This window comes from Ursus americanus, chromosome 29 (assembly GCF_024610735.1).
Source record: "Ursus americanus isolate L20-20 chromosome 29, mUrsAme1.1.p, whole genome shotgun sequence".
In the NCBI taxonomy this organism is placed as follows: domain Eukaryota; kingdom Metazoa; phylum Chordata; class Mammalia; order Carnivora; family Ursidae; genus Ursus; species Ursus americanus.
In genome coordinates, this window is record NC_142155.1 from 4765839 (window position 1) to 4781922 (window position 16084).

At 38.8% G+C, this 16084-nt stretch overlaps 1 protein-coding gene across 1 annotated transcript in view; it reads left to right on the forward strand.

Annotated features, from left to right (window-relative positions):
- Positions 1–3090: 3090 nt before the first annotated feature.
- ELOVL4 (ELOVL fatty acid elongase 4) overlaps positions 3091–16084 on the forward strand; it is a 30239-nt gene continuing 17245 nt past the window's right edge. The window contains exon 1 of the mRNA XM_045805407.2: positions 3091–3461. Coding sequence (XP_045661363.1) covers positions 3362–3461 — 100 coding nt within the window. The 5' untranslated portion in view covers positions 3091–3361. The remainder of the gene's footprint in view (positions 3462–16084) is intronic.

Consider the following 16084-nt stretch of genomic DNA (forward strand, 5'->3'; position numbering starts at 1 on the left):
GTGGAAAGGCAGAAACACTAGAATAGCTTGATTTATGTTGTTAACTCTGTATGGGCTGTAAGAAATGTTAAAATATTTTGAAATTTTATAAAAAATCAATTTTTATTATAATCCTATCCTCTCTCAGTTTCTGTAGATAACTTTATCTTACTTGAATTTAACCCATAACAAAGAACTCTAGTCCTAAAAATTCTGCAGATACTATGGATGCTTATGTTTGATTTTGTTCTGTCATGATGCCACCAAGATCTTGGTTAGATAGCTGCCACTCTAGGTGAGTAAATGTGCAGTTCTCCTTCCCTTTGCACAGCTTAGGTAGGCTTTGGCTTGGTCAGCCATTAGTGTTTGTAAACTACTTGTGAATTGAGTATGTACTGGACTGTTAGTCTCTATGCTGTGTAATGGAGCTCCTGAGTGAGTAAGTTCTAGGGTTCTTGTTCTTGGCTTATATTTAGACAGCTCATAAATGCAAATAAACATACTACCCTTCCAGGTACTGTGGAGGAAATCTTAAGTGCCACCCCTGACTTAGATTTGCCATTACTTGTCTGGGATTTTCTTATATGTGACAGGCGCCCCCTAGTGAATGAAGCGACTTCAGTTGGCCTCTACTACAAAGAGGCTAGAAAAATGTCTGAAGCTGTTTTAACAAGTTCACATTGTATTAAACAAGTAAAAGAGGGGCGCTTGGGTGGCTCAGTCAGTTAAGCATCTGCCTTCAGCTCAGGTCATGACCTCAGGGTCCTGGGATCAAGTTCTGCATCAGGCTCCTTGCTCAGCGGGGAGCCTGCTTCTCCCTCTGCTGCTCCCCCTGCTTGTGCTCTATCGCTTGCTCTCTGTCAAATAAATAAAAAGTCTTAAAAAAAAAAAAGTAAAAGAGAGAGGGAAGCAAACCATAATAGACTCTTAACTATAGAGAAAAAACTGAGGAGAGGGCACCTGTGATGAGCACTGTTTTGGGTTTTGTTTTTTTTTTTTAAGATTTTATTTGAGAGAGAGATAGAGTGAGAGCACGAGCAGTGGGGAGAGCCAGAGGGAGAGGGAGAAGCAGACTCCCCGCTGAGCAGGGAGCCCAACTCAGGGCTCAGTCCCAGGACCCTGGGATCATGACCTGAGCTGAAGGCAGATGCTCAGCTGACCGAGCCACCCAGGGGCCCCAAGCACTGTGTGTTTTATGTAAGTGAGGAATCACTAAATTGTACACCTGAAACCAATTTTACCATACATGTTAACTAATTAGAATTTTAAAAAAAACTTGGGAAAAAATGTTTTGTGCATATGAATACAGGTGAGGGTGGGGATCTGTTCTCCATAAAAAGCATCCAGGATTTCACAATATAAAAGTAGTAATAAATTTTCTAGATGAAGGCCAAACTAATCTGAACTTTGCTAGGTCATCAAAGTACATGAGTAGAGCACTGATCTTTATCTACTCTACAGGTATTACAACTTGACTGGATTTTTAAAAAATGTATGTATATATAGAGAGAGATTTACATACCTCTATATATATGCCTATATATATCTACTAGAATCAGTATGATACACATAACTTGGGGTTAAGACTTGAGAAACCATAATTCAATCTAAAAACTTTAATCTGGTAAGTATATTTGATAAATTACATTTTATTTGGTTAATTTCAGGAGAGAGCATTAAAGAAGACTGGTTGCTTGAAACAATAAATCAATTACATTTAATTATCTTTTCTCTTCCTAAAGCTCCTGTGACTTACAATAGTCTTCAAATTCCGTAATACGTATGTTATAATTTTGACATCATCATAAATATTACTTATAGCACTGAGTTAGGTCCTCAATGAACCGAAAATAATTTTTATCCTCTAGGACGTTCCCAATATAAAATAAAGTCAAAGAATATACAACCAAATCAACGGAAAACAAATATATCAAAGAAATATAATAAAAAAACAGCACTCACATTATTTTAATAGTGTCAGAGAGCAGAAGCAATCACACACCTGACTCCATGGACTCTAAATGGAGTATCCTAAACCAACAATTGGAGGAAAGGTTAAACAGAGAGTAGGTCCTGTGTTTAAGTAACAAGTAGGTGAGAAGTTTACCAAACTATTCTCAAAGGTCTTGTTTGATGTCAGAAACTATCAAATGAAGATTGTATGTAGTGTATATTTTCTACTTTTCAGGGGGTTCAACTTTCAGGGGTAGGTTATCCTGCTGCCTCCCACCTTATTATCTAAACATTTTTTTTAAATAAAAAATATTTTTTCCTCTTTCACCTAGATTGTCCTTTGCGAAACAATGATCCTTTCACATTCATCTCAACTCCTTCAGGTCCAAGAGGACTTCCGTAACTGTAAGTCTGCTCTCGGTCCTCCTCCTTCTCTGAAGCTATAACGACCTTATTTAAGACAATTATATTGCTTTGATTATTCCATGTATATTTAAAAAGTTTACAAAACACATGCAAGCATTCATTCAAATTATTCGTAAACTGGTTAATGAGTAGACCCCAAAATCCATTCTCCACCACTGCAACTTGGAAGACAAATATCACCTGACTAACTTAGAGGGATAAGTTGTGCATTTCTCTTGCCATGACAGGCATGTGCTGGTGGGGGTGAAAAAAAAAATTGAACCCAAAGGAAATAAAAGTGAATGACAGGTAAGGACCAAAGTACCTCGCCTACCTCATCCTTGCCCACAAAACGCCCATTCTTCCCCGTCCTGTTTCCTAAGATGCATCGGGGGCGGATGCGAGGTCACCCGTGGGAAGGCTGTACACTCCTCCGCAGGGGCGGCGTATCATCCTTCTGAGGAGCGAGACGGAGAAGGAGGTTTGGGGAGACTGGCGGGGGTGGAGAGCCAAGAGGGGCCCAGGTGTTTTGCTCCCGCGCGACCGGGGAAAGGGTGAGAGACTTAGAGGTGTGGGACCGCGCGCGCCTGCGCGGACCTCACTCTCGCGGTCCCACGACAGCCGCATCCCTGCGCAAGAGTCCTAGCGCGCGGGCGGGAGGAGGGGCGCAGGCCCCTCCGCCTCGCGCGCGGCCACGTGACTCGGGCCGAGGAGATTGGAGCGGCGGCGGCGCGAGGCGGCAGACTGGTGCAGCGCCTGGCGCTCACGGCGGATCTTCTCCTCCTCCTCCTTTTTCTCCTAGGAGCCTGGACGGTACCTTCTACTCCGCCCGGCTAGTCGACGCGGCCTCTGCATCCCTGTCGCCGCGGCGCCCCGAGGAGGAGGAGGAGACGCATTTGGGCCGCCGCCGTTAGAGGGGTCCCCGGCTGCCGCTCGCTCCGTCGGCCGTCGCCTCTGAGGTCAACCCTCCCACGGTGTCTCCGCTTTCTCCTCTCGCTGCCGCCGGCACCCGCTTACCGCCGAAATGGGGCTCCTGGACTCGGAGCCGGGCAGTGTCCTCAACGTGGTGTCCACGGCGCTGAACGACACCGTGGAGTTCTACCGCTGGACCTGGTCCATCACAGGTAAAGCGGCTGGCTTCCCTGTCTTCGTCCGGCCCTGCGGGAGACACCAGTCCCCGGCTCTGCAGTCCCTCGCTCCCTGGGCTGTTGGGATGCTGCGGATCAGAGGAGATGCCGGGGCGCGGGGACCGCGGTCGGGCACTGGTTAATCTGATCCGAACGTTAAGGCCTCCCCCTCCCCCCCCGCGACGCTCGCACGGTTTTCCTCCGAGCTTCCATCTCTCTTCAGCTTCTCGGATGCTGGAGCTGACATATCAGATGGAGTCTGTGCTGCTAAGAGCTCGTCGCAGGAACCACTCCACCCTACTCCCACATCTCCTAATCTCAGATCTGACAGTTTTAACTTATGCACAGGATTGATGTTAACATTTAGTAATGGTCCATTTGGCGAGATGGCTGGGGGAAGGAGGAGGGCTCTAGTGGTAGCTGTGGTTTTGCTTCTTCGGCCTCCTGGTTGCTTTGACACAACCTGCTAACCTGATAGTATTTTGTCTAGCTCATCCATCTATAGTGTAATTTGGAATAAAAAAATAAAAAGCCATTGTTTGGCTTCTTGAACCTTGAAGAAAGTCAGTTTCTGAGGCTTTTTCAACAGCAAATATGTTTGAAGTGATTGTCTGTAATGGCTTTGCGCAGTGCAGTGCAGTTAGGGGGAGGGGGAGGCTAAAATACCGGGAAAGAAGTCAGTCTTTACGAAGGGGGTCTCTACAGCAGCACCTAGAGGTTGTCCCAGCAGCCTACATATATAGTTTTCTTAAATTAGCAAACTTCCCCCTTTAGCGGTTGGAGTTTGTTTGACAGGGATTGTCAATTGGTTGATTCCACTAGTGGAAGCAGTTGTGCTATTATGTTATTTTTACACTTTACCATTTATTTTCTTAATTTGCTTCAGTTGCGTTTAGTTTTAAAGCATTTAAAGGCCTTTGAAATAAAAAATTAGCCCAACGGGATTTTAGCAATGATCTTATGATTTAAAATTATCTAGTCCTTTTGCAGTATTGCACTGCATCCCAGCAGTGGAAGAGACTGTTACATGTTGTGACTCTGCCTCCTTTCCCTAGAAATGAAAATATATTCCCGTAGTTTTGTTTTTGTTGTTAGTGTAAATGGAACAGTGGTTACAGCATGATTACAATACGTGGGATACGTTTTGTGGAGAAAACGTGTGCTGGAATTATTTCCGAGTGTGACAAAATGATTCTTTAACATTGATGCGGCTTTAACTTCTTTAGTAGGAATCTCAAGTTTGGCACTGAGAAATAAGCTGTTTAGCCATTGCAATTGAAACTGGTTAAAAGGCAGTTTTTAATGGAGTCTTTCCTTAAATCTTTCTTCTAAGTGCTGTTACACTGAGGTTATGCTGTACCTACAAAAACTGGGAAGGATATACCCTTCCCTTCATCTCTGTGATTTTGGTTATTTAGACATTGCATCAGGGTTTCCCATTACACAATTGTGTAGAGCTGAACATCAGCTTTGGCAGATAATTGCGCTTTGCATACTTCAGAGTTCAGACATTGTGAAGGTTCTCCAATCTCCATAAGCCAGAGCCACACCCAAAAGTTCTCATTCCTGTCTGTCATTCCCTTCCTATCTCAGCTTCCCAACCTCTTGAGTCTCAGAAAGACAAACTGAGCACAAAGGTAGAACACACCTTTCTGTGTTGGTTAATTCCTTCTTAATAGTGCTCGTGTAAAAAATATTATGAATGAGATAGGAAATTTTGTGCAGTTGCTTCATGTGAAAGCTTGCTACTACCCTGTGAAGGGCGTATGAAATAATATTGTAGGCTAAGTCTGAGAAGTGAGAGTAGCCACTGGAACACTAGCAAGTTAGAGCGACGGAGGTATTCACCCATGCTCTGGCTATCCACTTACGAAACCTGAAACTGCTTCCTTGCTTTCTGTAATGAGCTACCTAGTGTAGGTAGATGATATTTCTTAAACCAACTTAGAGGCTTAGTGGAATATAGTTTGTTATGCCTTGCTGCTGTGAGGAGGAATATTTTTTAGATTCAGGCAGAATAGACCTGAATCCTATGGTTTCCCATTTCCTTTCATCTCTATCCCATGCTCTCCATGTTCCCTTTCTTTGACTCATTCACACTGCTTTGATTCCACGAGGATCTCCTTTTGCTATAATTTCACGAAAATCTGAGTGAATGAGTTTCGAAATACAAGAGTAACTTATTACATGAGGCTGAATAAAAATGAGTCAGATGTTTGGAAAGAGGGGGAAATAAAAATGGGTGGAGAGAAAGATGGTCTTGAGAAATCATACTGAGTGTGGCGAAAGGATACAAATTATTCAGAGAGAGCAAGATATGAACTAGGCTCTGTGCCTTTCATCCCCAGACTGTAGTTCTATGCTTCTGCCTTTGTTTTATTGGTTACTAACTATTTCTCTCCACTGAAGTTTCTGCTTAAGTGTAAATAAGTATATTTACTTAGGACTGTCATAATAAGAATAGTTATAGATTTGTAGAGTATATTTGGTGATTCAAGAGATTTCTGCCCCAGAGCAAACAGTTTCTGGGGAAATACCATTTTGTCCTATCATATCAAATGGTGCTATTTAATAAAACATAAAGCAATGTTCAAAGCAATGTATAAAAACTGGGTTTTTCAAAGGCACATATCTAGCAAATACAGAATATGACCCATAGGGTATTAACACAGAAAATGTTACTTTTACTGTAATTGTTAATACTTTATACGTCGGTGCTAAAACTCTGAAAAAGCTGTATTTTTAGAAAAACAACAAAAATAATTTTCTACTTCCCTGTATTATATTTTTAGATACTTTGAACAAGTATGTTAATCTCAGTTTATATTAATAGGAAAGTATAGACTGATGTAGAACTTTATACTAGTTGGTGGCATGGGAGTAGGAACTCTGATGTCATTGTATTTTATTCTTCTATTCTTTTACTTTATGGGTACATTAGAATTATTAGGACTGGGATCCTAGGCTCAAAAGTTGTATGTAAATTTTTAAAACTGGTGAATCTTAATATTCTCCAACTTATAAATACCCAAATTATCTACATTATCCATTGTATTTATTTTAATAAATGCTTATTAGTAGCCTTTTGTGTAACTGAAATTAGCATGGAAGCATCCTACAGAGTTAATAGCCAGCATGCCTACAATAAGGCCAGATATCTCCTGAGCCGCCATATTTCTTTTTTGACCACATGTTTTTAAACATCCATTGTTCATGAAGTGTGTACACACACATGCATGTGGGGGGGGCGGTGGTTAGCATTGCTCTCTGTTTACAGATATAGTAGCCCATATTTTAAGATTATTTATTTATTTATTTGACAGAGAGAGACAGCTAGCGAGAGAGGAAACACAAGCAGGGGGAGTGGGAGAGGAAGAAGCAGGCTCATAGTGGAGGAGCCTGATGTGGGGCTCGATCCCATAACGCCGGGATCACACCCTGAGCCGAAGGCAGACGCTTAACGACTGCGCCACCCAGGCGCCCCAGTAGCCCATATTTTAATACAAACTTTGTGTCTACTTGGGTTTTGAACTTACAGCATCGAAGGCCAGCTTAGCTGGCCTTAAATTCACGTTGGAGGGGCAGAACAGAAAAGGGGATGAGTAGTATAGGAAGAAGGAGGACTTCTGTAGGATGATGATGAAATTTGGAAGCAAGGCTTATATAATCATTTATTCTTTCCTCATTACTTACCATGTGTAGGAATAGTTCTGGGCTCCGGGGAGAGAGTGAGTATACTTGGTCACTGCCCCCCATGCGCTTATGAAGTCATGGCTATTCCACCTTGCTTGGTATCATGGTCTGAAGGCATGATCTGTGATCTGTCAGAATCAGGCCTAGCTGGCACATAGGTAAGTCAGAAAAGTCCTGCTTTACTATTCTTATCTTCATTTCTTTTACCTGCACCACAGTCTTGAGTTGTAAGATTCTATTTTTAGAATATTTTAGCTGTCATCATGTGATGTGTATATTGTCAGAGAGTATTTGGATAGGTAGACTAAGGAGAAGGGCATCAAAGACTAAAAATTCATGGAAACCGGGAATGTTTTTAAGAGTCACGGAGTCATCCTGGCTTGCTGAAACTGGGGGCTTGTGGGAAGGGGCATTTAACTCAGCTCAAATAAGGTGGGGTAAAAGGTCTGTCCCATGGAGTTCTAGGTCCCAGACGAGCAGGTATCTTACAGTATATCTACATTAGTATAATTATTTGTCACAGTCAATGTATAGTCTTTAATTTTTGTTATTATCTAAAATATGTTTTGTTTGTTTGTTTAGCCTAGCCTGGAAACCTAGTTACCATTTTTAATGTTTCTTCGAGAAAAGACATTCTAAATTCTAGGCAGCTAATTAAGGACAAATATGTGGAACATCAGCTCTTAACATGGGATCTCCCTTAGCCAGTGTTTTCAGTGAGGTCCTAGAGTTTTCCTCTCTCATAACCTCCCTGAAACCTCTAGGAGGTCCATACCATTTTAGGGTTTTTTGTTTTTCGTTTGGTTCTTATTTTTGATGGCAGACTCTTGGACTTTAATATCTCATACTGTTGTCTATTCCCTGCCTCATCGCAGAACATCCAATCACAGATAAAATTACAGGAGAGTAAAACAATGCAAATTCTAGAACTGGTGCCAGGACACAGTGTTATACAGTTAGATTTTTTGGCTTAGGGAGACAAGGTGTTAAGAATTACATAGGTGATTATATCAGACTGTGCCTTTGTGAGCCATAAAGAGGTGGTCATCCTTCTAAAATTGAAGTTGTTAGATTTTTTTCCTCAAGTCACATGATAATGTCATTAGTGATTTAATATTAGTAACCTAAGTATTATTTTAGGATTTATCAAGTCATTTATTATTTCAAATTAGATATATAAGAACATAGAGAAGTGTCGTGTGACAGAATCTGTCTTTTCTCAGTGTAGATGGTTCTTTTTTTCCTTTTCATGATCGGGACATTTCTTCTTTCAAAAATCAAGGTGCTATTGTTTTATTTTCTCTTCAAATGAGAATGAATTCACATACATTTTTAAAACTCATCAGGGTTTTGATTTTTAGAAAAAAGAAGGGAGGAAACACATGGCCTTTCAAAACCAAGTTTCCAAATTTCCTTTTTAACCTGGTCAGCCAGTATATCCTTGCCCATAGACCTGCAGCTCCAGCCAACTTGGATAACTCCCCCTTGAGTAAAACATGCACATATCTATCTTTGTTTTTCTTGTCACACTGTTCCCTTTGCCTTCACTGCCCTTTCTCCTCTGTCTCTTCAGGAGACCTCCTTTACAAAGCCCTCCTTTACAAAGGCTTTCTTGGCCATGGTACCCTGGAGCAGTTCATTCCTTCATCTGATCCCATTCCCTTTAGCAATTGCTTGTGCACTTCCTTGTGCCATTCCTTCTGTAACTCTATTGTCTTGACCTATTTTAACCTTTTTTATTATTTATCATTTCGCTCTTTGTATTTTTATCCCCAACACTAGGGAGTGCTCTTGTATTTGTTGATTTGATATGTATCAAGAGATAACCTCCTTAATCTAGAATAATTTCAAATAGTGATATATTCTGGCAGCTAAACACTAGTAAGGTTTGGTGACACACTAAATTGTAGGACTTTTTTTTAATGATCTTTATCATAAGTTAGCAATAAATTCAATTGATGTTGACTATTTTAAATGAAGAAATCAAACCATTAAATCATTTATTAGCACAAAACAGTTACTTTCAAGAGATATAAAATGAGATATAATTCTCTCTTCCCTGTCTATGCAGAAGTATTGTGATGAGTATGGAAGTGAGGAGGGCAGCATGAAAGAAAGAAAGGAAAGAACACTGGACTGGGATTTAGATGACCTACGCTTTAGTCCTGGGCTTAAGTCTCACTAATTAGCTTTGAGAGTTTGGACAGGTCCCTTTGTTTTTCCAAACTCAACTTTTTTTTCATCTGTAAATTGAGAGAGTTGAATTAGGTAATCTCTAAGGTCTCACCAGGCTGTTAAATTCTGGATGTATATGAAATTTTAAAAATTCTTCAAATAGGTCAAACAATTTCAAATAAACATACATTGATCAGTAATTTAAAAACCTCAGTCTGTGCAAGAATTCCAATCTTTTCCAACACACCCATTATTAGTGTTGCTAAGATAGAACAAATAATAGATTCATATTTAATCCTTTTTACTTTCTTACCTGCTCCATAAAAAATAGGTAAAGTAATAGAAAAAGAAAGGGATACAGATATTTAAGTGCCTGCTTTGACATAGCACTGTGTTTGTTGCCATAATACTGGACCTATTTAATTATCTAGGTGTTTCTTGAATAACCAAGAGTTATCTATTTTGTCAAAAATAATAGCAATAACTTTAAAGAATTAGGTTATATATTATATATGTAATATATATAATTGTATATTACATTTATTATGTAATATACAACTTCTGAGGATCGCTTGTTAGGTGGTTTGGGGCAAGTTGTTCATGATCCTTTGGGTTTCATATTCTCCTAAAGTCGTGGCTTAAATAGTCTAAACTTAATCTTACTTTATATTTTTTTCTACAGAAAATGCAAAATTTTATCATATGTCATTACAAAAGATTTTCAGTTATAGGCACTTTATGAGCATTTCTAAAATTTGGAAGCATGGCTTAAGATTCTTGTAAAATTGCTACAAATATATAGGTCTTAGCGTATGGGGAAAACAAAAGAAATTAAATAATTTTGGTGTAAGTATGTTCCTTAACCAAATGTTAATTTAAAAAATCTTGTTTTTGTTATATGTTTTTCTTTATGGAATATTGTCATTCTTAAATACCTCTCAATATATTTTGTGATCGCATTTTACTTAGAATATGTCTTGGAATTTGAAAGGCAAATGCATTAATCCAGTGAAGGAATCAGTTACTCCCTGTTAGATGTAATCACAGAAAGGCATTTGTGATTTTGAACTGAAGTATTCAAAGGAGCAAGCTTTGTTTTCATTTTTATTTATCAAATGAAAACTTAAGCACAGATATATACTGTTAAAGAGTTTCATATAGTTTTACACACCCATGTTCATAGAAGCATTATTCACAATAGCCAAGAGGTGGAAAATGTCCCTTAGTGAATGAATGGGTAAACAAAATGTAGTATATACATACAATGGAATGTTATTTAACCTTAAAAAGGAAGGAAATTCTCTCACATGCCACAACGTGGATGAGCCTTGATGACTCCACTTATATAGGGTCTCTAAAGTAGTGTAATTCATAGAAACGGAAAGTAGAGTGTTGATTGCCAGGGTCTGATGGGGATTTGCTCAATGGGTATAGAATTTCTATTTTGCAAGATGAGAAAGTTCTGGAGATTGGTTGTACAACAATGTAAATATACTCAACATCATTGAACTGTACACTTCAGAATAGGTACATTTTACATTATGTCTTTTTACCATGATTTTTTAAACATTTCATATAAAATTAATATAGTATCTCTAGACATGATCTTTCTTTAGTGTTCAGTGATAAAACAGTAGATTCTGTGAAAATGAGTAAAGGAAAAGCACATTCAGAATAAAATTTGGGGGGGCACCTGACTGGCTCAGTCAGAAAGTATGCAACTCTTGATCTCGGGATTGTGAGTTCGAGCCCCACGTTGGGTGTAGAGATTACTAAAAATAAAAAACAAATAAAATTTTAAATGGAGTTGGGAAGTTCTGAAGGGGGAACTCTCAGGCATATACCAGTTGTCACAGTCTACTTTACACACTCTAACCCACAGGAAGAGGCTTACTTTAACTTTTACTTTAAGGAAGATTTTCTCCTTGCCCAGCAGCAACCCAGCTAATGAAAAGTTTCCACAACCCCGAACTCTCACCCTCAGCCAATGGATCATTCTCAACAACTCCTCCCAACTTGTTTTTCCCTCTATTAAAAGGATGCTCTCCTTTGTTCTCAGGGCTTGCCTGTGTTTCACCGTGGTTTGCATGTCCAGAATTGCAATTCCTCTGCTATCCTCGCATAAACTCATTTTGCTGGTAAACTAACTGGCTAGTTTATTTTTGTTGACAATTCTTTTGTTTTTTCAGCTTACAGTAAAATGGCTTTATAAAGAGAATGTATAGCTGTTGCCTAAAAAAGTACCCAATGGCTAGAAAGTAGCAAATAACAAGGAAGACAAACTTGCCTTTGTTTTTGCTTTACTATTTTACCAAGAGCTTCACAACCCTGGAAGATAGGCCTGGCAGGCATTGTTATTTTTGTATCTTTAGAAGTCTTTGAGAGTCATAGAAATTAAGTCACCTGTGGATGAACACTGTAGTGAAAATGGGCTTAACAGGTTGTTTTGTCTCTTAGCCCAGTACTCTTGTCTCCCGATCACACCAGCCAACCAGGAAAGCAATAATTAATCCTCTGACCTATATATATTTTCTCTTACTTTATCTTATACTGCTATCTTATCTATATAGTGTCACTACTTAGAATATTAAATCTGAACAAATTCGTGATACCACCAGTGGTAATCTAAGCGAAAACATCTGAAATACTCAAAGGTGCTATAAGGGCTGTTGTATGAGATTAAACTAGAAAGTGATATTTATTTATATAAATTTATATATTTAAATCATATGTATGAGTATACATATGTGAAGTATAAAAAATGGTATTTAACCTGAGAAGATGTAGTTGACTTCAATGTGATGGAGTGGCTAGGACAAAGAAAGTATACTCAAAGAGAATTATGGAAATGTTTGCCAAAGTTCATAGCGTAAGAACCTGACACTATTGGTAATTAGTGAAAAGAGATAAATTCAGGACCAATAGTATTGTACCCATTGGATATTAAGCTTATAGAACTGTTAGCAAGAGAAGATTATGGCCATAGTTCCCATTAAAACACATATACATGCTCCAATTAGTACCTTCAGTCTTTTTTTTTTTTTTTCCAAAAGGAAACACCATTTCAATTTTCTTAAATCCTTAAGATCGTTAGTGGCACTAAGGGGTATATTTGGACTTTGAACTCCCAGATGAGCACAGGGAAGAAGTTTTATGACAGCATTTTCCGAGAAGTCAAACAAAATGTGAAAATGGGGTGAGAAGGAAATCACTTATCTGCATTTTGTCTTGGCTTCCAGGATGTGAGGCATCATTCTTTTATATCAAACACACATATATATGATGACATATTCATAAAATCCCGTTCATAGGGAAAAGGAAAACAATGCCAAAAGGTGGGGGGATTTGGGGCAATAAGAGGCCTCGGGGAAAAATACACAGTTAACTCTTGAATAATGCAGGGGTTAAGGGATGCCGATCCCCTGCAGAGTGAAAAATCCACGTATAAACTTTGACTCCCTCAAAGTTTAACTAATAGCCTACTGTTGACCAGAAACCTTACCATAACATATAGTCGATTAACATATTTTCTTATAGTATTATATACCGTATTCTTAATGATAAAGTAAGCTAGAGAAAAGAAATGTTATTAAGAAAATCATAAGGAAAATAAATTGAGTATTGTCTTTTACTGAAATTTAAGTGGTTCCCTGTGTTTTAAACCCATGTTGTTCAAGGGTCCAAAATATATATATGTATGTATGTGTATGTGTGTGTGTGTATATATATATTATATATATATATATAAATATATTTATTTTAAATATATATATAATATATATATATTTAAAATAGTAAAGCATAAAGTGTGTGTGTATATATATATATCCCTTATATTTTTTTAACGATGGATTTAGATACCATTTGTACATGGTGAAACTCACTGCTATTTATTGAGCTTCTAGTACAGGACCCTTATGAACTATGAAATGCTGTAGTGTGCATTTTATATACCTTATTTAATGTTCATAGAACCCCCATAAAGTAGGTATTATTTAATCATTCCATGATGCAGAAATAGACTAAAAACTACACAGCTGGAAAGTAATGGAGCTGGGACCTAATCCAGATCTTTCCCCTTCCCACATCAGCGACCTTTTCCTAACGCAGGACGGGCTTCCTGTTCATACAACAGATACTGTTTTACTGTCCAGTAATAATAGCAAACATTTATTGGATGCTTACTAAGCGCCAGGGACTATGTCTAATACTTCATATGTATTATCACATTTAATCCTCATGCTCCTTTGGAGCGCATACTATTATTCCCTTTTTCCAAGTGAGTGAACTGACTTTTCTTGGATCTTCTCTATCAAGTACTAACCCTTCCAAATTAGACCTCAGAGTAATCAGTCTTCAACTTGTAACACTCACTGATTCACTCAGCTCATCTGTGTTACTATCTTTTCTCCTTTGCAGCTTCCGAGTCCATCCCTATTTACCTGCTCTCTGTGGGAAATTTTGTCATTTCTCTCACTTTCTACCTCTCTCCTGATCTCTGTTTAGGCAAACTTGGAACCAAAATTCTTCTTTCCTTTTTTCTGTTTTTGAACTCCTCCATCCATTCTTTCAGGCTTTTAGGTGACTGTAATACCACCGAGTTACATAAAACATTTTTGCCCTCTTGTTCTAACTCCTTTCAGAACGTTTGCCCCCTCATCCCCTCAAATGCTGCAGCTTACCCTTGCCTGGCTGGTAAAGACCTCCATCCCTCCTGTCTGCCCATCACGCACTGACCTCTTGTTCATTTTTTAGCCCAGCCTTTGCCTGGTCCACCCCTGCAAGGGCTGCCCTTCTCTTGCATTCGTCCAGGCACTCTTTCCAGCTGAAACCATCATCTTCTTTCCTGAGGACATAGGGGAGGTTAAAGCAGAAATTTTCCCTCCTTATCCCCCTGACTCAGTAGGAACTGATTGGACCCTCATTCATCTACCACCTTCAGAATCTGTGCTTTAGTTCTAGAGTATATCTTGGATTGTTATCTATCCATTGTATCCAGTTCTATGAAGACCCTTTCTCCTCTACGTCTGCCTTTTTCACCTCATTGATATCCAAGATCTTAGCTGGGGTGGAGAATATATCCATCACATTTTAGACTAGAACCTAGAAGAGGCCTTATGGTGTTACTTGGTTTATCCCTATCATAGAGATGAAATCCTTCTCAGACTCTTCTTGACAACAGTTACCTACATTTTTCATGAAAAATTTCTCTTAACAAATGTTTGAGGGTGCTGTGTACTAGACATTGTTACACAGATACATCAAGGAATAAGGACTGTGGCTGTGGCCCTCCTGACCTTTATAATAAATGGCGGAAGACATTACCTCCTTAAGAAAAAGACTGCAGTTTCCCTTTGGGGGATCTCTAGTGTATAATGTGACATTGACTGTTATTTTTGGGTAGTCAGTAAAGGAAAATGGATTTTTAACAATATCACTTGTATATTAGCGGTTAGTAGAGAGGTTTAAAAACATGGTGTCAATTTGCAGCTGTTAGTTCCAACATAGTAAAGAAGGATGAATAGTTTTGGAGAATAATATATAGTACATACTTCTTCATGTCTTGAATATACTCCTAAAGCTACTCAGTATCTTTAGTTGGTTGTTAGGCATGTGTTTTTCTTTTGTTTATGGCAGGTTAAATAGATGTAGATGTTGTTAAAAGAAAAAAAGTGATTCATTCAGTAGACTCTAGGAACAAATAAATAAAACAAACTTTTATGACTCGGTTATATATTATATAAAATAGGCCCACATTTATGAGTAGACTAGAGCAGTTCTTAGATCTTAATGTGTAAATCACCTGGGACTCTTACTAAAACGCAGATTCTGGCATAGTAGGTCTGGAGTGATGAGTTTCTTTATTTCTAGTAAGTTTCCAGGAGATACTTTTCTGCTTTGGTACCACACTTTGAATAGCAAGGGAATGGAGGATTCCTAATTTCTTTGATATTCTGCTACTATGTACAAATTTGGAAAAAGAAGAATTAAGAGTGTTCTTAAGCTATTGATTTAAAAATATATTGAAGAAAACCGAACAATAGCATGCATCTCTATAGAATATTTAGTTGTTTTTTTTACCCCAGTAGAGACTTTCTATATCTTTTAGGGCCATATTGATCAATAACTCTCGCTCAGTTTACCTGAATCAAAAGGGCAGTTGAGAAATGTCTCCAATATCTATTCTCACAGTAGTAGTTGCCATTATAATATTTATTTTCTAGATACTTTGTGGCCTTCATTTGGTCTGCTAATCTTCAGCCATTTGCTGGGTTCATCCACTGTTGCAAGCCTTTGTGGCTTTAGAAATAACAATACTGCCCCTGCCCAGTGTGTGTGGGACACACTTAAACAGACTAAAAGGACAGTTGCATGGTATGATAGAGGTAATCATAGTGTGCTTTGAAGGTTTCAAAAGAAATACATATTCAATGCTTTTTTTTTTACAGATTTTATTTATTTATTTGACAGAGCGAGAGAGACAGCCAGCAAGAGAGGGAATGCAAGCAGGGGGAGTGGGAGAAGAAGAAGCAGGCTCCCAGCGGAGCAGGGAGCCTGATGTGGGGCTCGATCCCAGGACTCTGGGATCACGCCCTGAGCTGAAGGCAGACACTTAACGACTGAGCCACCCAGGCGCCCCCATATTCAGTACTTTTAAGTGCAAAAAGAGTTAATGTTGGAGGGGATTCTTACAGAGGGCTATCGATTTGAACCTCAAAGCAACTCTGTGGTTTGGGTAATCTTATTATTAC